At 35.4% G+C, this 27305-nt stretch overlaps 2 protein-coding genes across 3 annotated transcripts in view; one reads left to right on the top strand and one right to left on the bottom strand.

The window, feature by feature from the left end:
• Positions 1 to 21496, bottom strand: part of LOC111512304 (melanization protease 1) — an 85976-nt gene extending 64480 nt beyond the window's left edge. For both annotated transcript variants that reach the window (XM_074180784.1, XM_074180785.1), the window contains exons 1-2: positions 21348 to 21496; positions 17933 to 18163 (exon numbers count right to left, since the gene is read on the bottom strand). In XM_074180784.1, coding sequence (XP_074036885.1) covers positions 17933 to 18163; positions 21348 to 21396 — 280 coding nt within the window. In that variant the 5' untranslated portion in view covers positions 21397 to 21496. The remainder of the gene's footprint in view (positions 1 to 17932; positions 18164 to 21347) is intronic.
• On the top strand, positions 435 to 12739 carry LOC111512303 (3-hydroxyisobutyryl-CoA hydrolase, mitochondrial). The gene is made up of 3 exons (XM_023168412.2): positions 435 to 644; positions 5084 to 6059; positions 12296 to 12739. Exons 1-3 carry the CDS (start codon positions 639 to 641, stop codon positions 12418 to 12420), a joined length of 1107 nt encoding a protein of 368 aa, XP_023024180.2. The 5' UTR covers positions 435 to 638; the 3' UTR covers positions 12421 to 12739.
• Positions 21497 to 27305: the final 5809 nt, after the last annotated feature.

The raw sequence follows: 27305 nt of genomic DNA, 5'->3' as shown, positions 1-27305 counted from the left end.
ATTTCTAGTGTAGAATCGGAATACCTATATTTTGTTAATATTTTTTTATTACTATATAAATACACTCTTTACCGTTACGGAGATATACACACTTCTTATTATTAATTTTCTTGGGTTTTCCATCAGTTATTCCTGTAATATAACCTATAAACTATTTGACAACATTAAAATTCTGCAGTCTTTCCTATGATGATCTAAGAAAAGATGGAAATAGGTCCTTTAATATCTGAATTTCATCTACTGAAATCAAGATAAATTTATACTACTAAATTATGTTCGAAGATGAAAAAAATGTTCCCACATTGAATTGAAATTTTCGTCGTAAGCTCATTAGGATTTGTTCCACGAGTAGTAAAATTATACTATGACTTAGTTTTATCTTATCATTGAATGATAAATCTAATGAAGCATATTTTCTGAATAAACTAACGTACATTGCCCACAATAGGGTGTGGAATAACTATTTTATTTTCAAGTCGCCAATACCACTACTCCGATCCTGTTCAAAGAAAGTAAAAAGTCGAACTCTACCAATAAATCAACGTTCAAATCAGTGAATTTCATTTGTTTTATCAAAACTTTAGTCCGACCTTATCATATTACTCAAATTCATTGATAGCCTAGTTTACTATTGCATAATGCTGGTATGTATTCACTTTGATATATTATGTAGGTGTAGTATAGTAGGTATATAGTATGAATTATTTTGCATTCGGATTTGTACTCGATCTTAAAATTCACGTTCGTTACGAGACGATGCTAACTTTAATAATTTGTTGCGAGCGTCTACTAACCTATAGAGATGTGTGACATTGACGACTTCATATTTTCGAAATCAAATTAATGTTTTCTTAGAATATCATACCTTACCCACGTAAGATTTTTTACAAATATTTTAACATTGTTACGTTGCTCAATTAACTTCGTGTTAGAATAGGTATAACACATAATATCACATATGTCAATTTCATCAGTTTCTAATGCCGCAGCACAAGAATTGTCACACACGCCAGTGGCGTAACCAAGCAGAATGTTAATGATGATACTGTGATGAACTAGATAGTTGTCTTCACATTTTTATTCAGAAAAATTTCACTGCATACTTCATTATCTAAATAATGGGTGTGGATGATTTATGTTTTGGAATGACAACAATGAAATGAATTTGTTGGTGGCCCAGGGTTACTATACCGGTCATTTCTTTTATCATGTCGTAACATTGTTATATTCTAAACCGTACCAGATACGAAGACGATTAAATGGGAAAAAAGTTAACTGTCATCGGGAACAATACAATGGTCGAAGAGAATTCACGGGGACTCTCGCTCTTCTCGAGTTATATAGGGAAAACCAAAAATTCTGTTTTTCGTTTTTTTCGAATAGAATTGTTATTTAGGAGAATATCAAAAAATGGAAAACGAAAATTTAATTGTATTCGAAGTGTACTATGAAGATGTTGTAATAAATATTCGGTAAAACGTTTCGTGTCAACATGGCCACCATCAACTTTTTTTTAAATACGGACCTGTCTTTTTTATTATAGATATTGATGCAGCGATAAATTCAAAATTCAAATGTATATCTATGGCTGGAAAAATGAATGCGTTGTTGATATCTGTTGAGAAATGTCAGACGTTTATGAACATATCAAAGATGTATTCGTATGATGAAAGGACTGATATGCTATTTAGTTATGCAAAATCAAATAGAAATCCTCTTTTGGCAAGGAATTTGTATGTTGAGCTATACCCCAATCGTCGTATTCCGAACATCCAAATGTTTAGACGATTAAAAAGAAATTTGAGGGACTATGGTGCATTTGACAGAAAGGAAACAAAAAATGTGTGGTTACTGAAACTGTGAGGAATCAAATAAATGTTATGTGTGAGCAAATATTACCACATTGTCCAGTTACAAAAATTATGCTAATCAAGATTGTTCTTTACGAGAAATTACCCACGAAATGGGGATTTCTGTAAAATCCACCAGAACTATTTCGAAGAAGAATAAATATAAATGCTACAGGATACGCAAAGGTCTTCACCTCGAAAAAAGGGATTACGGAAGGAGAGTAGGTACGATTTGCGAAGTGGTTAGGATGTAGAAATAGGGAAGTTGAAAATATTTGTAAAAAAATATTATGGACGGACGAATCAAAGTTCACCAACAATGGTTGGTTTAACAGAAGTATCCATTATAGGTGGAATAATACAAATGAATATTTACATATAGGGAAACTAATTTCCAAGTAAGGTTCGGAATAAATGTTTGGTTAGGAATTGTGAAAACAAACAGCATTGGCCCTTTTTAACGATGATCATTTGAATAGTGAAATGTATCTTCATTTCCTATTCAATGAATTCGATGGCTACTTAGATGAATTGCTACTGAATATCCGCCATGAAATACAGTATTTTTAACAGGACGGCGCTCCTCCCCATAATGCAGAAATAGTAAGGAAACATTTAGATGCAATATTTCCAAGAAAATGGATTGGAAACAATGGACCAATTAACTGGCCAGCTCGATCCCCAGATCTTACTCGCCTATTATGATAGAAAATTGCCACAGAAATTGTCTGGACCAAAAACTTATGTTCATTCAACAAAGAGGATTTTCCGTATCGCTTCAATTTTTCCTAAAAGTTTATGATAAAATAAATTGTTTTTCTCTTCGATTGTTGCCACTGATGATGGTGTTTATTTCAAATAAAACGCTATAAGAATATTAAATGTGATATACCCTTGGGTTGTCAATTTATCGCTTTATCAAACTCTGTAATGAAAAAGACAGGTCCGTATTTAAAAAAAAGTTGATGGTGGCCATGGTGACACAAAACGTTTTATCGAATATTATTACATCGTCATAGTACACTTCGAATACAATAACTTTTTTTTCCAATTTTGATATTCTGTACAGAATCAAACTAATTGAAAAGAGTTTTTCTGGAAATGGTACACATTAATAATTATGATAGATCTATGAATGAAAGAACTGATTCGAACAATCTTAGTCAAATCTATACATACATTCTCAAATGTCAAAAAGAAAAAATCACTTCTGATCAAAACTTTCCTTCTTAAAATTAATGTCATTGTCAGTCACTTCCATCAGAAAAAAAATGTTTCATGTTTTGTAGAGATACTTATTTTCTTTCTCAATCTCACGTTAGTAAGTAGTTCCGTTTGTGATATAAAACATATTTTCAATGAATATATTACAGTTCTGAGGAGGGTGGTAAGCACCACCGAAAGCTTGACAAAAACAAAGAGTTTTCTTTGAATAGCCCTCAAAACCTGACTGCAACTCCAAAATACTTTCTTTTCCAAAATACTGTTCTTCATATAATATATCCAGTCACGAATTATCCTATATATATTACACACGTTTTCAGTACTAGATATATTGACATTTTCTTTTTAGAAAGTTCATTACATTTATCTCACTGATAAGAGAAGTTCAATACTGCCTTTTTGACAACTCAATGTAACAAGTACTCCTTTTGATCACTTTTTTTTTTATATTTTAGAAGAATAAAAATGAAAGATATTTTTTCTGTCCGAAATGTACTAAGTTCTTGTTATGCAACTCTATCAAAGAAGTGAATAATATCTTTTTAGTAAATATATATAAAGATGTTTGTAAGATATATACAATAAGTATATGGCCCATATGAAAGCCGCAGAAATCACTTCACATCCGCGGCAACACAAGGATAAGCCAATGCATTAAAGCGGCTGACCTTCGCTTTTCTCAGGTCGGGTGGGCTGAAGCCGGAAGGGGTTCATCATGGCCTACCAGGATGGTGTCTTCAACACCTCAGTCTACTGCAGTCGCGTGATGGGTACAGTCTAATGCAATCGCTATCTGCATGTCCAGCATATTCACTTTCTGGCCATATCAATCGATGAAACGCAGCCCTTAGAGTGCTTTATTACCAGCTACGGTATTGACGAGACACCGTTGTTGCCCTAAGCTCCGAAGGATATTGAATCTGTTGAAGGAAAAGAGAAGTGCTGAATTTATTGGAACTATTCGTTTCCTACCCTCAGGCTGACACAAGCTACGAATATGCCCTCTCTACTCTCGAATCTCAAAATCACGCCGGCAGAAATCTTAGCCGGATAAATGCAGAAACTTGTCATTCTTGGCTCACTTCAGTAGCCCCCACGGTGTGTGGAGTGGTCGCTTGCGCATTCTCACGAATGTATCAGAGCTTCGGTGGATAGGGCCTGACCAGCGCAAACTAGGTTCATCAAAGTACCTGACCATCGCTTTCATTAGGCCGACTAGGCTGAAGTCGGAAACCGAGGTGTTCATCATGGCCGGCCAGGATAGTGTTTTTGACATCTTGGTTTACTGTAGTCGCGTGATGAGTATAAAGGTTTCTGATATCAGGTGCAAGGTAGCGAGGCGCTTGAGACCCAAATACACTTGGTCTCGACATGCCCAACAAATGCAGTATCAATCAATATCAATTGACATAACGCGGACCTAAGAGTGTTTCATTGCCATATACGCTATTTTTATTGATGAGACATCGATGTTGCCCTACGAACTATTCATTCCAAGCGTTAGGCTCATACACGCTAATAAGACATGTAGTTCTTCTCAACCATCACAGCATGAGGATATTCTTAATGGAATTTTCAGCTCCAGATGAGACGAAAAGAGGAGGAAAAATCGTACTTTTCAGTTGAAATGATAATAATAATGATAAATTGTCTTCATCTATACTCTCGTGATAACATTTATTTACATAATACATTACTGCTGAGACACCACTTAGCAAATCAATATAGACAATACCGTGTACATTGGAAATCATATTAAGATTTTTGTATTTTCATAGAAAACATTGTCTAGGTAATATAGTATATTTTTCCATATTGGAATACTCGTGTTTTGGCTATCTTGGCTCTATTCAATTGTACAACAGATATTACTAAATTTTACTCCAGAAAAATTTCGTTTTCATACATTTTTATTATCGTCTTCACTTCCATGAAGCAAATATTCATTACTAGGCATACAGTACTAAATTCTGTAGTGAGTCAACTGAATACAATACCCCTCTTTTCAGATATTTCGTCCTGCGAATTTTGGAAGGCCTCTCTCATCGATAATAGGAAACTCGAAATATTTTTCTGGTGCTAGTGAAACGAATAATGACCTCATTGTCAACGATTTTGGAGATAAAGGTGTGATCACACTCAACCGACCAAGACACCTGAATGTTGTCACCCTTGAAATGATAACCAAACTCTTGTCTACTTTGTCGAGATGGCAGAGCAACAAGAACTTGATAGTGATTAAAGGTGCTGGCAGTAAAGCATTTTGTGCTGGTGGGGATCTGAGATTTGAAGGAGGAAAGAACGATCTCCATAATTATTTTCAAACGTTCCACAAAACGATATTGACTATATACTCATGTACAGTACCCTCAGTAGCCCTCATGGATGGAATTGTAATGGGAGGTGGGGCAGGGCTCTCAGTATTCACTTCTTTTCGAGTAGCCTCAGAAAAAACAATTTTTGCGATGCCCGAAACCAAACTAGCGTTTTTTCCGAATGTAGGTTCACCATATTTTTTACAACAACTCAATGGAAAGCTGGGATTATATTTAGGACTCACGAGTAATTCTTTGAAGGGTTCAGACGTTGTCAAAACTGGGATTGCGACACATTATTGTAAGAGTTGTGATATACCCGAACTAGAAAAAGCTTTATTGGAAACCAGCAGCTGTGCTGATATCAGAAGAGTTTTAGAATGTTTCAGCGAAGATAATCTTCCAAAGTTGTCATTCTCTACCATAAGAGATACCATAGATCACTGTTTTGCTGCACCAACTATCGAGGAAATTATTACCAGATTAGAGGAAGATGGGTCGAGATGGGCAACTGAAACTTTGACAACTTTGAGGCAATTTTCTCCAACCAGTTTGAAGGTCACTCTAAAAACATTCGAGTTAGCAAAAACGATGACCTTGAAGGAAAGTTTGAATATGGAATACAGAGTGAACATGAACTTGATACATCGCAGCAGAGACACTGTTAGGGGTAGTATAATTTTGACTCAATGTTTGATAATTTGATGACGGAACAGTGAGCATTTTTCATTCGTACCTTAGAATGGATCATAACCAATTTGAATGTATGTTTGGAGAATTGTTCCATTGAAGAAGTTGTCCTGATGTTGAATGACAAGCAACTGATGCCTATATCTTGAATGATATTGAGGTTGCTTCTTGTAATCATTCCTATATAAGGTTTTATTTATTTTTATTGATTTGACCTGATTTACTAACTGAATACCTAATAACTAATTTTTTTCATCGATTTCAATAATTTGCGATACGTAAAAATAATTGGATGTTGTTTATGTTGGGAAAGGAAACAAAAACTTTCGTGAACGAACAATTTGGTTTTTTACCAACGTTTGGGATTTTATCGAAACCATAATCAGGGTTTTACAGTAAAATAATTTAGTTGAACTTGGTAGAAAAAGTTGTTATATATACGACAGACAACATAGGTACGCAAATAAACGGGAATAAGTGACTGAAAACATGAAATTTGTGAAATCACATGACATCTAAAATATTGGGGGTTCGCAAAGCTCTGGTCATTTTAACTTATGTGTCTTACAAAGGCTGTTGGTATGACAGTATTAAATTTTTTTTGTGTCCTTTTCACGTTCCGATAACCTGTTTTTCAGGTAACGTCCTGTTTGTTCTTCATAACATTTCGAACAATCCTTGCAACAGCTTTTATTAATGACGTTTAATTGGATATTAATCGATGTCTGTGTTTTTTTGTTGAATTCAATCTTTCCCACAGTCCACAGTGTTGACATTTGCAAACCCAATTTTGATTTGTGTGTTGCGTACAATTTCAAAATTTTGTCTATTTCCATCCAGAATTGTCCTCATTGAGAAAACATTGTAATTATTTTCAATATCGAATATAATTCCATAAGATTAATAGGGGTATATTTTCAGGAGAGACAAGTTTTTGAAAAAAAGCCTATAAGGTCAATTCCTAGTTATATAAATTCTACTTTATCGAAAATATCAACGAAAGTAAGTAAATTTTAATAAAAGGGATTTAAATGGATAAATATCGACAGAATTGATGATGACAATACTCCATGTAAGTGGAATTTCATATAGTACATTTTGCAGCAATCCTGTGAATGACATCTGTTTAAATTCCATGACGAATGTTTGAAGTACAAACTGAATAGGAAAAAGTGTTTTTGTATAATTCGATGTCCATATAAAAGTAAGTGTTTGGAAAGGGTTCACTGTGTAATTCAATGTTTATAAGAAACTAGTTGTTGCCCGCGACTTCGCCAGCGTAGTATTTGGTTTGTAGCATTAAGTTTCGTGACAGACTATTTCAAAGAAAGTTAAATTTTTTATTAACCCAAAACTTTAGGTTTATAACTTCATAACTGACGAAATTCAATACAATCTTTGAACCCCTCTGGGATGGAAATTCCTGATTCCCTTTCCTGATGCTTATTTACGATATAAAAAGAACTTACCTGAGGCTCTTTCACACCTAAACGACTGATAATATATCAGATGGAGTAGTAGAAAGCCAAAAACTTTCTTTCCCAAAAAAAAAACTTACCTGCATATTTCAAAATTCTAGGTTCAGTGGCTTCTACTGTACGTTATTATTAGAAGGGCAACAGGTAGTAATTTATATCTTTACATCAAAAATACAGTAGCTGAAAAAATTGCCAACAGCACTAAGTAATGAATAGTTTCGAGAACGAATTATGTTATCTATAAAGAAATTCGCAAAATTAACACAACCGTCAATGACATCTGCCCTCATGCGTCTGCTCACGTTCGGGTGGTCCCGTTTTTGGCGATGGCGCTTCATTGCTCAGACCACCTCCTACCCCCGCTCATCGTCCCCCGTCGTCTTACAGTAGACGTGACGCGTAATGGCTTACTGCGTTGGGTCAATTTTATCAATTTTTATTAGAATTTAACAGGTATTCTAAAATTGTATTGTAAAAAAGTATCCAATTTAATTTTATTTGTTGCTCAGTATTTTGCATTTAGTGACTACCATATAAGAGATAGATTTATGCTATCGCGGACTTTCATTCAGAAATATTCAAGGTAAACAATCTCACGGTACATTATCTGCATGTAACTCCAACGGTATAAGCATCGCATGCCAAGATAGCCCTCAGAGAGCAAGATTTTTTCGACTTACTTAATACTTATCGTTATGTTATGACCAAAATTATCAGTTGTTTAGGCGTGAAAGAGCCTCAAACATACATACATACACACATACATCCATCCTCACAAACTTTAATATTTATATTAGTAAAGATTGGTTTGATAATCGTGCTAGAAATCGCACGTTGAAGGGTTAAACCTCGTTAATCCTTTTCTCGCACAAGTTTCGACTTTCGACAGACAGGCAAATGTTTCGAGAGCTCTTTTGCTTCTAGTGTGCATCTGAAACCAACTTCTATGCATAATCTGGACATCTTTGTAAATAGTTTATTTTGCAATCGATTGCTTATGACAAAACATATTGCTCCCTCCACCTCATAATACGGAGACAGAGCTTATTATAACACATTTACAGTTTTGTTTACGTTCATTTGAATAAGTCATAATAAGTTAATCTTTTCTGTGGAAGATGGCATCACTAGGTCCTTTTCATACCTATATGAATTCAAATGTATTTTTGTATGGGTTTTTTAAAATAACCTTATCGGTGAAAAAGAAATTTGACCCTTTTTCAAACAGTAAACTACTTGTGAAGAGCACCGTTATTTTCCAGTCTCACACAAAATTTGAACCTTATGACCTTTTGCGTAAATTTGCTTCTTAATATTTTTTCCATTTGCTGGTTTGCTTTTAGTGTGGAGGTGAAGCTGCGAGTTTTGACAACTGTTATAAATAATAAAAAGACAACACTGTGTTTCTAATTTTCTTTGCCAGCCGTATTCTTCTTCAATAATAAAACCTTGAGATTTTTTTTGGCTCATGCTTTCTTGCTTCTTTTTGAAATTTCCCACATTTTTTGTATAACGACTAAAAAGTAGAAACCCAACACACAACTGAAATGATTATCTAATGAAAAATGTCCCAAAAACTCAGAATTCAATAGTTTGCCTCTAGATTAATGTATAAGAGTATTCGAATTTTGCATGCAGTCTGATCTGAGCTTTATAAAGCATCGAAAGTTGCTGAGGTGTGTACAGTTTTCTGGTTCGGAACAGTGTTCCAAGTTTTTGAGAAGCAGCCTTTGCAATTTCCCCAACAATCTTATCTAAGAAGAAAGCGGAATTGTCTGTTCTGACATTATTATTTGTGTAGTAATGAATATTACTGGAGTTTTTTCCCAACAACAAACCGTTATTTTAACACCTCGACACAAGTTTCGATCAACAAGTGATCATATTCAAAAGGAAGATAAAACTAATCAAACTTACAAAGTTATCCTTATTTATACCATAGATACCCCTTCTAGTATCTGCGTCTCAAGTGTCTTGAATTAATTTCACAATATTGCCTCATTCATTATTCTTAAATTAATTTTACAATGTGTCCTTATGAAGTCAGGCAAATCTAATAATTGAAATATTATTTTAACAAGCTATACAGGGTGTAACTGAATAAGTGTAAAACATTCAAGGAGGTGATTCCTCATCGAAAAAAAGATAGGATCTTTCATATATAAAAATTTCATTAGAGCATCCCCTGTTAAGATACAGCTTCTTAAAGGGGGTACATAAAGTTTGTATAACAATTTTTTTCACAAGCACTAAAAAAGTTACAATATTGAAATTAACCTGATGTTTTGTACTACCAAAAAGACACTTAGCCAGAAATTTATTTGGTTTACTTCATGGTTGTAAGGGGTGGAAAACGCAACCCCTAAAATTTATTTCCAATGTAACTTGTTGTCTTATTATTTGTTTACCATTTAAAAACTTATTTTCGATAGCCTGTTTCACTCTAAACAAAAAATGTCTCTTGGGTTTTTTGCCCAAAATAAACCAGTTCGTAGCAAAAAATTATTTTACGAACAACTACAGAGATACATCGTCATAAATGCGAAAATACGAAACTAATCTATCTAGTAGGTCGCTATTAGCGATAGTGACAATTAAATTGGTATGACGCTGTCATTTTGTGAATTTTCGAAATTGAATTAATACTAATTGTGTGTTGTTTTTTTGTTCTTAATTTGTTACTTCAATAATTCACTTGTTATTAAAATGGCATACACAAATGAGGAAATTGTTGATATGCATTACGTTTACGGTCTGTCGCAGGGGAATGGGATAGAAGCTTCTAGAAGATATGCTGAAATGTATCCTCAACGGCAGCATCCTTCACATAGAATATCCATCAACGATTACGAGAATATGGTTCATTCGACAAAAGAACGCAGGATTGTGGTCGCCATCGAGAAGTACGAACACCACAGCTTGAGGAAGCAGTACTCAATTTGATTGAAGAACAACCTACTACCAGTACTAGAATAATTGCTTTTCAGCTAAATGTTGATCATATGACGGTATTTCGAATTATAAAGGAACAACTCTTATACCCTTACCATCTGCAACGAGTACAGGCACTGTTACCGCGAGACTTTCCGAATCGTCTGGAATTTTGCAATTGGATGCTGGAAATGAAGAAATTGTGACTTTCTGAAGACGATAGAATTCACAGGCGATTGTAGTTTTTCTCGGGATAATATTATTAATTTTCATAATTACCACATATGGGCTGATGAAAACCCTCAAGCTATTGTCGAAACTAACCATCAAGAACAGTTTTCTGTTAACATGTGGCTCGGAGTTATTGGGGATGATTTAATTGGGCCTCATTTTCTACCTGCTCGATTAAATGGTGACGCATACGTTCAATTTTTAAAAGAAGTGCATCCAGTACTGCTGGAGGAAGTTCCTTTGGGCATCAGGAGGGATATGTTTTTTTATGCATAATGGGGCTCCCGCCCATTTTAGTCAAGTAGCACGTCAGCATTTAACTGAAACATATACAAATCAGTGGATAGGTCGAGGAGGATCACAGAACTGGCCCGATCGATTCCCGAATCTCAATTCTCTATTTGGGGCCATCCACAGCATTTGGTTTATCATACTCCTGTTCGCGATGTAGAAGACTTAATAAACCACATCATCGATACGTGCAGGGAAATCAGAGAGACTCCAGGAATATTTGAGCGAATACGTGGCTCAATGCGCCGACGTCTAGACGCATGCGTAATGTCTGAAGGTAGACATATTGAACATTTACTATGATTTCTACAAGTTGTGTGTTTTGTTATTGATAAATTATTTTCGTCTATTACCGTTTAATCGTTTAATGCAGTTACTAACTACAAAATAACATTAAATCCAGTTCACAATTGTGACGATGTATCTCTGTAGTTGTTCGTAAAATAATTTTTTGATTCGAACTGATTTATTTTGGGCAAAAAACCCATTTTAAGGGTTACGTTTTCCACCCCTTACTACCATGGGGTAAACCAAATAAATTACTGGCTAAGTGTCTTTTTGGTAGTCAAAACGTCAGGTTAATTTCAATATTGTAACTTTTTCAGTGCTTGTGAAAAAAATTGTTATACAAATTTTATGTACCCCCTTCAAGGGGCTGTATCTTAACAAGGGATGCTCCAATGAAGATACTATCTTTTTTCGATGAGGAATCACCTCCTTACATGTTTCACACTTATTCAGTTACACCCTGTATAGTTTTAGCTATATATACTATTAGGTATTGGTCCACCATCATTATACATAATAGATATTATTATGTTTACTTATTTCTGCACTCTCATAGGCATCTAGATGCCTGTTGTTGTTAACTTGTTTAACTAATTTTAATGAACTGAAGTCTATGGAATGGTTTTGTTGCGAAATATGATGGGCGACTACTGATTTTTCAGGTATTCCAGTTTTTAAGTGTGCTAAGTGTTTCTTATATCTCATTTTAATAGATCTTTTTGTCTGTCCATAATGCAAAATATGACCTGACGACCTCAACTTGGTTGTTGAAACTCGTGTCGAGAACACTCATATAGTTTTGGTGTCTGGAAGTACTTGTAATGTATTCATTATATATATTTGTTCCCAATTGTAAAAACAAGATACTTATTATCATCAATATAATATTTAAAATCAGTTTCCGACATGAGATTCATGAACTTACACTAGCCAAATTTTCGCTAAAAATTATATATTCATTTATTATTGAAATAAAAGTGTACATTTTCTTTTGCAGCCATATATGCCTTTCGAGAAGGAATAAATGAACAACCAGAATGGGAGCCGCCTACCTTAGCTGATGTGTCTGATGAACATGTTGAGACATATTTTGCGAAATTTCCTGGAGAAGAACCGCTGTGATTCAAAATCCACATTTTATTTTACTCGATTTTTGTATTTTTGAATTTGACAGATAAGAAGCTATTCAACAGATACAGAATCAAATGAACAAATATTTTGAGAATGATTTGATTTGCTTTCATAAACTGAACCATTTTCATAATAATTGGATTGTAAGTTGCAGAATATCACGTTACATTTGACAACTACGAGGCACATTCTTATCAATAGTATTTTATCTGATGTAAAGTTTGTATCTTCTCATGATATGTTTCTCTGTTCCCTCAACAGAGATGCTTCTATGTTGAAAAGATTGGATAACAATAAAAACTCAAAAACACTTTCTAATGATATGTTACGACTGAAAACTGAAGGTCTGTAAATAAATCTCGACAAAATACGTCATCAATTCGTGCATTCGATATGAGTTTACAAACTGGCAAAACTGATGAGAATGAAACGATGTACTCTGAAGAACATGGCAGTTTATTAAATGAATACTTTTATTACCGAGGGATAAACTGGTCGGACTCTATTCCCGAAGCTTCGACTGACTTAGGAGGCACGCAGGCATTATCAACTAATGAACACTCCTCACACCGCAGGGTAAGTGATCATTGGGTCCGAAAATCAATGTCTTATGCAGACGCAATGAGCTGATAATGACAGCCTCTGCATTTTTCCGGCTAAGATTCTTGAGATTCGAGAGTAAAGGGAGCATCATTCCACCAAGAACGCTAATAACTAGAACAACAATTTCAACAGAGTGGTCTGGATAGAGTCTGCGGAGGTCAAAGAGGAATTCTTGATATTTCATCCGATTTTCCTCATCTTTTCGGACGATATTCGTTCTGACCGGGAGCTGAAAACTCCATGACCGATATCGTTTTGCTAGGATGGTCGACAAGGAGAATCAAGAGCTGTTACGCTTGATATTTCTGAAGCCTTTGACCGTGTTTGGCATGAGGGTTTGCTGGCCAAACTTTGATGCTATGACTTGTCGGATCATTTTTGTGTATGACTCTTCAGCTTCTTGAAAAAACGTTACTTGCAAGTGGCCGTCGATGGATATCTCTCGAATACTTTCACCATCAACGCTGGTGTTCCCCAGGAATCCACATTGTCTCCAAACCATATTGTCTCCAACCAAGAATCCAATATATTGTTCTGCAGACGACAGTACACTTGTCTCGTCATTCCATTTGGATTCCAAGACATCGGCTACGGAGGCACATCTTCACCAGCAGCAGGATGTTGCATATCTCAATGAGGATTGAGAAGTGATTTCGAATTGGGGTGAAAGTAATCATGTTCAATTCAATGCAACAAAAACCCAGGCATCGGTTTTCTCCAAGAAGATAAATGTCACCGAACCGGATATAATAATGTCAGGTCAGTCAATTCCGCTTTTTGCTTCGATAAGTTTGCTGGGGTTTGAAATGGACACCAATATGTCTTGGCATAATCATGTCGCTGAAATTGCAATGGTTGTTTCTCAAGAGCTTGGAACACTGTTCCGAACTGTACACACCTCAGCAACTACTGATGCTATATGAAGCTCAGATCAGACCTTGTTTGGAGTATTGTTCTCATGTATGGAGCTTTGCCCCCAAACGTACCCTGAAGTTGTTGGATTCCATCCAGAAAAGAGCCATCCGCCTGATTGGAGAGGCGAACATCACGTGCAACCTTGATAGTCTGGAACATCGAAGAAAGGTTGGAGATTTCTCTCTATTTTATACTTTAACGGAAAGTGTTCAAGTGACTTGGCACATTTGATTTCACCGAGAGCAGTGCATATCAAGTTCAACTCAATACACCTCCAACTTCACTGTTTGAAAACTGTTCCATCTGGAGAACTGCGTTTATGTGGAATAAACTTATTGAGAACGATTTTGCAAACGGATGTTTGTAAATATCGTTTTGTCAATATCGTAAAAGTACCATAGATTGGAATGAAGAGCTCTTAGGATAAGCTGTGTCCACATATTCTGGACATGCTGATAGCAAGTGCTTTAGGGTCTCAGGCGCCTCACAGCAGGTCTTGCACCCAATTATAGGAACTTCTATACCCATCACGCGATGGCGGTGGACTAAGTTGATGTAGATACCATCCTGACGGGACATGATGAACCCCTCCGTTTCCGACTTCAACAAAGCGAAGCAATAGTCATGTGCCTTGATAAGCCGTGGTCTTCAATGTTGTTGAGAAATATCCCATGCATTGGCTTATGCTTCTGATACTCTAGAAGTGAAGTGATCTCTGTGGCTTTCATCTGTAACTTTTGCTAAACAGGTTCCAACTTGGTGACAAAATTGTGTTCTCCTTGTTAAGCGTCGAAAACTAAACAGCTGCTTCGCAGCTGCCCTGAATACTTCAACTCCCACTCTCTCGTGGTCGCGGAGCATTCAGAGAAGGGAATCTCCTGATGACTTCACAGGCTCCATCCAGTACCATTGTGTCATGTGAACATTCCAAACTCAAAAGTCCACGGTCTTTCACGACAGTTTCGATGACCAAATCTGTCGGAGTTTGTATTGATAGTTGCCGTAGAGTTCTTCACTGCTGTTACCGGAGAGATGCACCCCGATGTGCATCTCTCTAGTTTCTCCGGTGCGAGATGATTCCATCTATGAGCAGTACATCCTTTCCGTAATCCCTGCATCGTTGTCTTTGAGATGGAGTGTTACACATTTGTCTATCCCAAATTTCATGCCGATAGCATGCGCAGACTCCCTTTACGAAGACTCCATCTATGTGATCATCAAAAAATTCCAACCAAAACTAAACAAAACTAAACGATACCAAAACTGAACAATTGTAATGGCGCTCCGTTGCAAAGCCAAGAATGAAAAATTGCTTTCTGCCTCTTTCCGCAGCTTACACTGGAAAAGCAGTGAACAGTAAATTAAGCATTATCATGGTTCTATTTTTCGTATGAGAATGATATCGTAATTATGAAGCTAACTGCCATTGAGATATTAGGGCTCATTTACCATGTTCTGGTAATTTAATTTAGTGTTTCATGATGAAGACTTTAAGCTATTTATAATTGAATTATGTAAACAGTAATGTTAAGAATCCAAGATTATCATGATAAATATGTTTAAAATATGTTTTTCCATTGAACCAGCTGCGCACCTCTACGAACAACCACCCTCAGAAGTCGAAACTTGTGCGAGCTACGAACCAAAGAGGTCTTACCCTTTAACGTGTGATTCCTAACACGGGTTGGATGATAGCAAGTGAAAATCTATCGCTTACGGCTTGAACAACCGACTAATACTGCGGTCGACTGAGTGAGTGAACAAAGCATCCACGTCGAACAGATCTGGTTTGTAGAGAACATACAATATTTTATTCGCGAATTGGGAAAAAAAATAATTATGCTTTTGTATATTTGACAGTTGATGAATAAGCAGTTCACTCGTGAATTTCATTAGTTCGGACTTTAATTGTCTAATATGATATAAAATGATTTGAAATCCCTGAGAGAACCAATACAATTAAAAATTGAAAATGAATAGAAAGTGAAGAAAGTTGAAGAGGAAAGAATGCCCATATGTAGTCCGAAAACAGGACATCTACGAAGCCGCCAACGTCATCAACATGAGTTCCCGCCCCCTTACTGACTTAGGGGAATTCTTGTTGAGGAAAGGTCTGAACTTTCTCATTGCGTCAACATATGTACCCACTTAGGAGATAATTACTGCAGTGAAATCCACCAGGCAGGAGAATTTAGATGGAAAATCACGGAACAGCTGGATCGAGAACCAGTTCCAAAATCTAACATCAGCAATGAATAATGTAAGACCCATGGGTTGGGCTACCTATGGGGCGCGTCCCCAGGTGACGGATAGGGGAACGGTCAGGAGACTGGGGGCCCTGCCCGGGAAGCCAATATTAGCCTTACGGACGGGATCGCCTTACTCCTGGTAAATGGCAGAAATAAGTAGGGTCAGGGGAACTAAAACTCCCCAAAAGCCTTCGAAACATGCCACCGTGGACCAGCCTACCCAAGCTAAGGTGTAAGGAATCGTGCCAACAGCTGAATGGCCGCAGGGTGATCTCCTTGGGGAACCGGGTGAAACCCCATTGTAATCAGCTTTCCTCTGGTAATGCAGGGCTCTGCCAGAGGTGACCAACTCTTCCCTTGCTACTCGTGGGAACATACATATATGAAACAAACAAAACACACATCACAAAAACCAATCCCGAGGCTGGACAGAAGTGATCACCTCAGTCTATGGTGGTGGTTGAGGATGAACAGAAATGTCCACCCAAATCTACTGCTCGGAATGAGGCTGGACATAGCAGATCAACTCATGATGTAATACAAAGGCGCCGAGGCCGAAAGGAGAAAGAGAGCGGAAGAGGCAGGAGTAGCAGCAACTGTAAGTGCTGAATAAAGACAAGGAACCGGCTGCCCCTGCAGGAAGCACCCTCACTTGAACGCCTCCACTAGGGGAACTCCAGGAAGGTTGTAGAAGCCGCGCAACGACAGTAATGTTGCTGCACCTTGCAAAACCTTCGCGTAAGCCGCCGTGAGATACCTCAAGGTTGCCAAAGAGAGTGTGTGTTCGGTATATATATATATATATATATATATATATATATATATATATATATATATATATATATATATATATATATATATATATATGAATTATACAGAAGATACTTTTCTCTACTCAGTTTGTATTTCAAACATTCGTTGTGGAATAAAAATCAGATATCACTCACAAGAGTTCTACTTGAATGACTAGTTAAGGAGAAATACGGAATGATGTTGGGGATGCAGTCAAAATTGCTGGGCTGTTGTTTAAAGAATACTCTTTGTTATATGGTCGAGCGTTCGAGAATGTTTATTCCTTTTAATGTCTTGATAAAGGGATCATCTGAAGTGAGAAAAACTGGTTCAGGAGGCAGTTCAAAAAAACAGCATAAATATTGTCCAACAATATTCAGCGAATCTAGCTTTAAGATACGAAACATATGGAAACCTCCCGCTTAAAACCAATGAAGCGGTGAGAGGGAAGAGGGAATAGTTGACAGTAGTCGAATGACCTACAAATAGTTAGATCTCGAAGAAATAAGTCCAGTTATCACCCGAAGCTCATTGTGGATACTAACAATCGAAACGTAGCGAAGTAACTTGGCTTATGTTTGATTGTTAAATTTTCAATGTTTTGCTTGTATTTTATTTTCCTGTGAGTTCATTTCACAGCTTTTTGCCTAATATTATTGTTATTTTCAATTATTCATTTTCAATATTCAATTTTATTGGTTGTTTCAGGGGTTTCAAATCATTTCATATCATATTAGACAATGGAAGACCGAACTGATGAAATTCACCATATAGTCAACTCGTGTTATTTGATATTTTGATATAGAGAATACATATAGATAATCAGTTTATCCTGTTTATGTTCTGTTCGTATTTCAAAGTTGAAAAATAAGTAAATGAATAAATTGGCCAACTTTTCCACTTGAAACACTCATGCGGTCTGTTGTTCTTACAAATCTACTTACCTGTGATTTTGTTGTCGATAGCGACAACTCCACAATTAACTGGAAACAAATGCTTTCTTCTATTGAGAAGATTGGTGATGGTTTCATTTTTTGCTGCCTTTGTGGGACAACAATACAAATTCAGTCCGCTGTGGCATGGATAGAGGATGCTACTTAAATACTGAGGGTTGCATTGTGACAGTGGAATGCAATCGTTATTTTTTGTGCATTGGGAAGCTTCAGAAGATATTTCTGGAATTAAAAGAATTCAATGAGATGAGGCGTTTCGAAAAAGAAGACACTCACTGGAGACCCGTGAGAAATTAAAAAATATCTTCTGAAATATGATGAGCTTCATTATACTTTTGATGATGTTAACTTCTCATGTCGACAAAACTTAAATTCAAAAGTAAGATGGTCGACAATGGACATATAGGGTTGTCACAAGGTATAAGGCCAGCGGGACCCCTCTAATACCTACTTGCTATTTCTCTAGCAAATGAGATTTGGAAAGTTTTAGATCAATTGGATAATGTTATTCCGTTCATCATTGAGATTTAATTTGAAAAAAAAAACGATTTTTTTGCTAAAAATTGCAATTTTCTTTTCAGAAATTCGATGATAGGAAATGTTGCTATCTTTAAGTTTTACTCCAATCACTTTTTCGTTAAAACGTTTATATTTGAAGATTTCTTTTGTTTTCCAAGTGGAAAATGGCAAGAAAGATATCTAAATTGATCGCTTTCGATCAATTTTTTGTTTCCTTTGAATATTATACATTAAAGAACAATATACAGGGCTATTCAAATTCGTTTATGAGGGTTCTCGTAAACGATAAAAGATAGAGTGTCGGTTGAATCATGGTAAAGTTGCGTATTTCAAATACCTATTCAATGATGTGAAGACATTCAATATATCTCTTTCGGTTCTGGAGATTTACAGGAAAAACCAAATAATCCCAAATTATTTTTTTGTCTATATCTTCTTTATTCGCAGACATGATGAAAATCTGTGGTGCTGTTGACACTTGATGTGGGCTATCAGAATATGTCCATGAATCTTTTATACAAGGTGTCATCTGACTTGGGCCACCCCCATCTTTGAATTTTTAAATACGGACCTGTATTTTTTGTTGTAGTTTTTGGATCATAGACATTCACTTCATACTGAGAAATTACATTTTATTCTATATTTCAGGATGTTTCGGTGATATTTATTTATAATTGGAAAAATTATTTCGCTTTAAAATACGGTCCTGGAAATTGGTTGGTCTCCCTATGTACCATAGAGTTTCAAGAGAGTGTTTTTTCATTTTTAGGTACCTATTCATATGAGAATGCACCAGAGAAGTTGAAAGAATACCAATATAGGAAATTGTAATTTTTTGGAAGAAAGTTGAGATGTCAACCAGACACTTTGAAGATTGTGTTGTAAAACTGCACGAAGAGTGGAGAAAACTACTAAAAACCCTAATAGATTCAAAAATACAGCTCAAAAATGAAAAAGTAGAAGCTTTCGAATCAGCCCTTGATGACCTTTTTGATATTGCTCATCAGAATACACAAAAAACACAAGCAGGTTTTGTTACTCCAGAGAAAAAAAGACGTCCAGGCTGCATGGGAGGCGTTGACGTGAATTTTGTAAATGAAGAACAACGAAAATGAAAGAAATGAGCAGCAGAGTTGATAGTGGGTTGATAGAGTTTTTCTCCCTTTTTATGTTTTTTCTATTCTTTTTTACTTTCGAAATTGACTTGAAGCCTATTTCGTGAGTGCTTTGCTTACTGCTTGTTACCGCTTTATTGTTTTATTTCAGAAGACGTACATTTAATTGCACAACTGGAATCTTCATCAAGCAGCACATCAGAAGAAGAGGAACAAAAAGAGATGGAGATGAAGCACCAGAGAATGAAGTACCAGAAATAAATGAAAAGAAGTTCGCTAGAGATTATTACCAAAAAATTGTCTTTATGTCTTTGTTAGATAGATGTAAGATTTCAGATAGAGACGCAGTTCGAATAATAGTAACTACTGCAGAGACATTAGGTTTTGACTCACAGAATTAAATTGCAAGTAGAAGTTTAATACAACTACGCAGGCAACAAAGCAAAGGACCGAGCTTATCAAATATAGATTCAAAAATTTCAACTAAGAAGAAGCTGTTGTGCACTGGGACTGAAAATTACTTGCAGATATTTTGAGTAAAGGAAATGTAGAAAGGGTAGCGGTTTGGTCAGTTGTGTGGATGGAGAACAGTTGATAGAAGTTCATCAGCTTGAAAATGGTATGGGAATTACTCAGGGTAAAGCTGTATTATCAGTAGGGGACAGTTGAAAAAATCCAGGCAATGTGTTTTTATATCACTAGGGTGAATACTGGTCGCCTCAACGGAACCTGCGTTTTGTTGGAGCAATTATTTGGGAAAAATTTTATTTACCATGTTGCCACCATATTGAATAAATGAAAATTTAATCCAAGACTTCAATTCCTGTTTGACAAAAGAAGAAGAAAAAGTTGTTTCGGAATGTCGAAAAACTTTTCCGGACTCTTCAAAAGCCACGTCATCTAAACCAATACCACCTCAATCTGATAATCAATTGTGGAGGTAAATAGTAAGAATAACTTCTTTCTCTTGAAAGGCTTCCTTTTATATATTTGGAATAATGGAACCTTGGACATTATTTCTTCTTGTTTTCAATACCTTTTTGTATTTATTTTCTCCTGAATTCATCATTTTCAATTTAGATTGTGCTGGATTTACTTTGAAAACTATTTCAACTACACCCTTTGAGAAAATGAATAAAGCAAAATCTGGACAGCAGATGTAATTGAATATTGCAATATTGTTCGGTTTTTCATTGGAGAAAAACAATTTTTATAAAAAGTAAAAACTTCAACCTTGATGAGGCACGGGTTAACCTTATCCAATTGAGCTGAAACTTCACCAATCTCATTTCCTAGTCAATTTTAGGGAGATCCCCTCAAAAAAATTCCAATATTGATTTTTTGTGACCACCCTAATGGACAATGTATAACGAACCTAACTGCGGAAGCCCTACTCAATTCAATGCCCATTTGAGTTGAAATTAATCATCGATAACGATATGAAAACTATAAAATCGGTGATTTTGATATGAATTTGACTTCGAGACCAAAAAAGACTCACATTTTTCATAAGGAGTTCCTTCAAATATTTTAGTTTTGGTATGTTATTTTCTATGATTAGATCATTTGTTGTGAATGAGTGAAGTATATTGATTTTCTGGAAGAGATGAATTTTCTCCCATTAGTATTCTGAATGTGATTGCTATCGGTAATTTCGATTAATCACTTATAATAATTAGTCGTACTACGTGTTGTATACAATTTTTCAATGAGATCTATAATGAATTTGTAACGGATGAAAACAATAGAAATAATTTTTAAGATCCACTCACCACTGATAAATAATGCAGACAAGGAAACACGTAACATCAACAGAGCCATTTACACGTTCTTCTTGGCGTAAACAGCACGAGAAAAACGGTTTAGATATTATGCGAAGTGGCACCTGAGTTCAAATGAAGCGCATGTGCAATAAGACAATTTTTATGAGACGAGTTTTGATCATAAGAACTCATCAGACGTACACTAATTATCAATTCAACTGCATACTGCATTCCGAAAAGTACTGTCGAATGATTTCAGCAACTTGTTTGCAAGATCAACCGGTATTGTTTTATTCTGAGAGATATTCAAATTGGGTTTAATCGAAATGAAGATCATTGAATCCCAAAAATGAAAAAACAAATAAGGGAAAACAAAAGTATTTACTGCAACAGGTAAATAACAAAAATGTTCAGAATTTATCAATCGTGAATTAAACTCTTACTTCTGAAAATGAAAAACAAAACAATTTTATATTTTTGGAAAACAAAATATTTGATTTAAATTGAAAAGGGTATACTTTTGGAACCGATTTATTTTTGGGAAAGAAAGGTTTTGGCTTTCTACTTTCAATGACAGAAAGAAAGCAATCAATTTCACGAAAGTAAACTCTATAAAGAGTTTTATCTCTTCCAGTTTGTGCATGAAAGTTACTTCTCTGCATAATCTACACATCTTCATAAAGAGTCACCTTTTTTGAAACTGATTGCTTCCTTCCCTTCTTCAGAAGATTACCACATTTTTTGAATCAAGATGAAGCAGTGGAAAGCCAAAACTATACTTTCCTAAAAATTAATATTTCCTGAAAATTTGCCCCTTTCAATTTGAACAAAATTCCTATGCCTATGATTTCATCATTAATGTCATTACGTACTGTCACCGATGACATGAGTAGATTGGAATCATTCCGTGTCACAAAGTCATTATTTGGTACTGGAGAGCTGATAAAATAAATGTTTTACGGCGAAACATCGAATGCCTACAGTGAGGATGACAGTGTTCCATGTAAGAGAAATTTCACCTTCTTCATTTACTATATTGTGAAGCAATCCTATGAATGATATCTGATTCAATTCCATAACAAATGTTGGAATACATCGTGGGCAGATGGCGCTGTACGTAACTCTCAACATTATTGCTTGATCTATTCGCAGGCAGATGGCGCTATAAGTAACCTCCTTGATAGGTTGTTCAAAAGAAAATCAAACTAAATAAATATTATTTGAAAAAACTAAACTAAAAGCCCCTGAAGAGGCACGAGCCTAAAGCAGGGCACCATAAAATGTATGTAGCAAACCGAAAGATATAATAAACGTATTTGATTGATTGATTGATTTAAAAAAAATAAAAAACACGCTTTTGAAGAACATCAAACTAAAAAGTTGAAAATATTTTTTTTAAATAAGCTTGAAACAATAACGATCGAAAAATACTAGTATTATTGTGAAAAAAGCGTGGGCGCTTTGTGCCATATTTTTTGTATATCAAGCGCCTGTCGCTTTCTTCACAATAATACTAGTATTTTTTGTTCGTTATTGTTTCAAGCTTATTTGAAAAAAATATTTTCAACTTTTTAGTTCGATGTTCTTTAAAAGCGTGTTTTTTAATGAATTGAGTGTTTTTTTTACACGCCCGAACAATGTGTCGCGGAATGTGCAATGTGAGAGAGGAAAAATTTGTAAGATATCAAAAAACCGTCATACCAAAATCTTTTTAATTTTCATCTGTCGTTCTCCATCCTGCTGGTAAATCCACCCCTGCATATAATGCATGAAGATAAGATAGGTTTTGAGCTTAGGGCCAACATTTTGATACCGTTACAATATATAACACATATTTGAACAGCTGTGTTATGAACTGCTACATGTATCTTGTACTTTTCAACTTTGATTTTCACCTTGAAGGAAGTCGCCTTCGAACATCTTATGGATATATAATTTCAAATATTCATGGGACGTTTATGGGAATGCAACTCAGTGGCCTTCGAAAACCCTAGGGATAGTCTCATGGATTCTCAAAATTTTCGAGTAGAATATAGTTAATTTCCATTGAACACACGCATATCCGTGTGTTTAATTGTTGTATGGTTCTCTCTGCTTGTATTTCAACTTACTGTTGATAACTTATTGTATTATACATATATTTACATGAAAATATTCTGAAAATGCAGAATTTTTCTATCATATTCAAAACTTTATATGTATAAGTGTTTCAAAATATACCTCAGTGATGAAATATTAACAGTAAAAAACAATTCGGTCCATTCACAGGTTAATAACTTTTCAAGTAGTTTTTGATATGACGGATATGACGAGCTACCAACAGTGCTTATCAAAGCCTGTCGGAATTAATTCAGTTTCTATATCACTCAAATTATAAATATGACAATGAGAGTTGGTCATTTTCCAAATATTTTGAAAATATCAAAAACCACTCCAGTATATAAAAAGGGTGACCCTCAACAAATTGAAAATTATAGAGCAATCACGACATTGAGTCCAATAGCCAAAGTAATTGAAAGAGGAATCTATATACGCTTAACAAATTTTTTGGAGAAATATAACATTCTCTCGGGCAGTCAACACGGGTTTAGAAAAGGGTTATCAACCCAAACTGCAACAACTGAGGTCACCCAGTATATATATAGCATTCTTGATAATGGTGAATATGTTCTCGGTATATTCTTTGATTTAACGCGGGCTTTCGATACGCTGAACTCGAAAGAAAACTGGAACGTTTAGGATTGCGGGGCCCTATCAAAGACTGGTTAATTTTCTATGTAACGGAAAGGCAATTATATGTGAAAATTGGGAATGATCTCTCAAGCCAATATAATGTAGGTATTGAAACCCCTCAAGAGAGTATCTAAGGACCACTTTTATTTCTGTTGTACATAAATGACCTACCTGACTTCATTGAAGGGGGAAAGGTGTTTATGTATGCAGCGATACGACAATAATAGTGACGGGCTCTTCGCTGAGTACTCTTAATGTGAAAGTGACCTCAGTAGTGAACCAATTCTATGAATGGTGTACAAGAAACCATCTTGTGGTGAACCTACAAAAAACTATGTTCATTCAATTCAACAGTGCACGCAGTAATAAACCAAACCTTGTCAATCTGAATATAAACAACAATCAACATGAATTATCAAGCTCAACAAAATTCTTAGGCATACATGTAACACACTCAAAAAAAGCTGCTTTGCCTTCCTAACACTAAAAAAATCTCTTCATGAATCATATCTCCTGAAAGTATATTACTCCGTAGTCTACTCGACCTTATCATTCAACATAATCAGTTGGGGTCTTGCAACTGAATGGACTAGAGTCTTCGTTCTCCAAAAAACGCATAATAAGAATTATATATAATATGAAACCTTTTGACTCATGCCGAGAAGTATTTGAACAAAAGGGTATATTGACATTTCCCTGCATATACATTTTAAATATATTACTGTATATACATACTAATAAAGATTGCTATGCTAGAAATGTGATAGACACAGGTATGAAACAAGAAACAGAGATAACCTTCGCATCGAAAAATTCAACCACATATATTATACAAAATCGCCACAACATAATGGACTTGCACTATATAATTATATATCAAATAATGTAAAAGAATTATCGCACCCTCTCTTCAAGAAAAAAATTTAAAAAATGCTGACAATGAATGCTTTCTACAGCCTATTGCAAAACTACTGCAAAACTAACTATTGTAAAAGTACCTAATTTATGATAATACTTGTATGTAAGTATGCCCCTGTATGAATATTGTACTTTCAAAATAATTTATTGAATTTCAAATTTTTAAAAAATGATTAGCAATGTGCTACTAAGTATAATATGATTTGCCATATCCAAGCACAGCTTGGCTACAAATGGTTAATACAGAATCTGAATCTGTACAACAATAATATCTGGACGGCAATAGTGATATCTGAAGTGTCTCACAAACCGGTCATGTAATGTGAACTACTCTTCATGACGAAATATTTGAATTGATCTCATTCCCCAAATAGTGACTGGAAATAATAATACACATAAAGAAATCACCGAGTCACATTCATTGTTCATATTTCAGATTGTAATTACTGAACTATTTTGCATATTTCGAGATGTCACTAATTTGAATGTGAAGACACGCCTGTAGAAGCTATAGCGAAGCAAATGTAGCGTTTTTGTTCAGTGAAAATCTCATAATAAAGTGTTTCTTGAATATGTGAACTGGCATTATGACGGCTAATAGAATAGTCATGAGTATTCATTCATTAATGTTAGTTTCTAAATTCACAACAGTATAGGATATCCAGCTAATTACCTGGGTCATGCAAATAGTACAGGGCCAACAGGATATGAAAAATTATTTCACTGATATATGCTCAGTGCATCGAAAGGTTCTTACTCGAATTTCACTGATGAAGAAATGTACAATATATTTCAAAAGACATTAAAGGAGAATTGAATGAATCTGAGAATCCAGATGTTGTTATATCTGAAGAGGCGATCATTCAATAAGAAACTGAAAAGAGTCAAACATTCTCTGGTTTGGAAAACCGTCTTCGTGAATATTCGTACAATGAAAAATTTTCAAATTGATTTGAGCATTTTATTAACTTTAATGAAAGAAATTAATTGCTTGGAAAGTGACATCGTTACACTGTTTAATGGGTATCTAGATGTTATATGATGAATTTGTTTATATAGAATTTAGTTTGGATGAAGTATCTGATCAAATAAATGTTAATATTGTTAGGACCGTTCGTTGCAATATGATGCCATTATCAGTTGCAAGTATTTAAACATTTAAGATTTGGCTATTGTAAAATTTGGTGATCACATAGATTTCGAATGCATATTAGAGGCAAATCTGAGAAACTGATGTCTTTCAACCCAATCGTATGTCGAGAAAAATATGTTCTCTCTTCAGAACTTCTTGATTACAATACTTTTGGGAAGTCTAGTACAGTCTGCGTGAACCCAGTTCTCTAACTGAAAAGAAATCAGACGAGCTTCAATCATTCAAAGCAGGAGGGTTATTATGCTGGCATTAGTCTAGGGTCTAGGTCAAACTGCACAAACTCTCTAAGTTTCGGTGCATTGTTGCAGCAGCAGAAACATAAAGAATTCAGAACATCTCCTTGTGCCTTATTAGGCCGTTGGGAACGTGTCCCTGTGCCGTGTTTGGCTATCGGTAACGTGTCCATGTGCCATGTTGGGCCGTCTGGAACGTGTTACTGTGCCATGAGAAGGTAAAAGACTTTTAGTCCCGAACCTGCAGTACTTACTAAAAAAATCGAATCCCTGAAAAAACATTGAGGGTTCTGGTTTCTTCGAACAAATGAAATAATTATCGGAACATTTTTTTTGGTTTCAGTTAAAATATAGTAGCCATCATCTGGTCAGGAATGTCCGAGTGTGAACTGGCATTATTGTCGACGATGTCGATGGAGACAAATGATGGCATATTTCGATGACACATTGTTTCTTTTGATAGTTTGAATAGCTCTGAGTTATGTAAGGTATTAGTTGCATCGATAGAGAAATAGGAATGGTTATTCATTCAGTATTGTTTGTTCCTCGACAGAGTACAATTCGTTGAATGTGGTGCGTTACTCAGTTGCTGTTTGAAATGGTAGAATAGTATACTGGGTGTTTTATTTGAAAATATCAAGTTTTTGATATTTGAATTTTGTCAAGTTGATGCCTCTGTAAGAAATCTCCTGTTTGAGGAATGTAATTTTCAGTCCATATCGACATTGCGTTCCGATATTGGTATTCCATGTCTCAAATATTTCTGCGTACGGTAGCCTTTCGGTTCGACGTGGGTGCTTTGTTCACTCATTCAAATCAACCGCCATGTTGGTCGTTGGTTCAAGCCCCCGGCTGAACGATCGATTTTCACTTGCTATCGTCCAACCCGTGTTAGGAATCACACGTTAAAAGGTAAGATCTCGTTAGTCC

Source organism: Leptinotarsa decemlineata, unplaced genomic scaffold, assembly GCF_025532065.1.
Source record: "Leptinotarsa decemlineata unplaced genomic scaffold, Ldec_3_MD MMD2_tig00026299_RagTag_RagTag, whole genome shotgun sequence".
Classification (NCBI taxonomy): domain Eukaryota; kingdom Metazoa; phylum Arthropoda; class Insecta; order Coleoptera; family Chrysomelidae; genus Leptinotarsa; species Leptinotarsa decemlineata.
The sequence above is the reverse complement of the archived record's forward strand: the minus strand, read 5'-3'. Positions and strand labels throughout refer to the sequence as shown.

What these genes read in the sequence shown, in the direction of transcription:
- LOC111512303 (XM_023168412.2), top strand. An exon ending in CAGCAGAGACACTGTTAGGG is followed by an intron (nt 6,060 to 12,295) that starts GTAGTATAATTT and finishes TTTCTTTTGCAG; the next exon opens with CCATATATGCCTTTCGAGAA.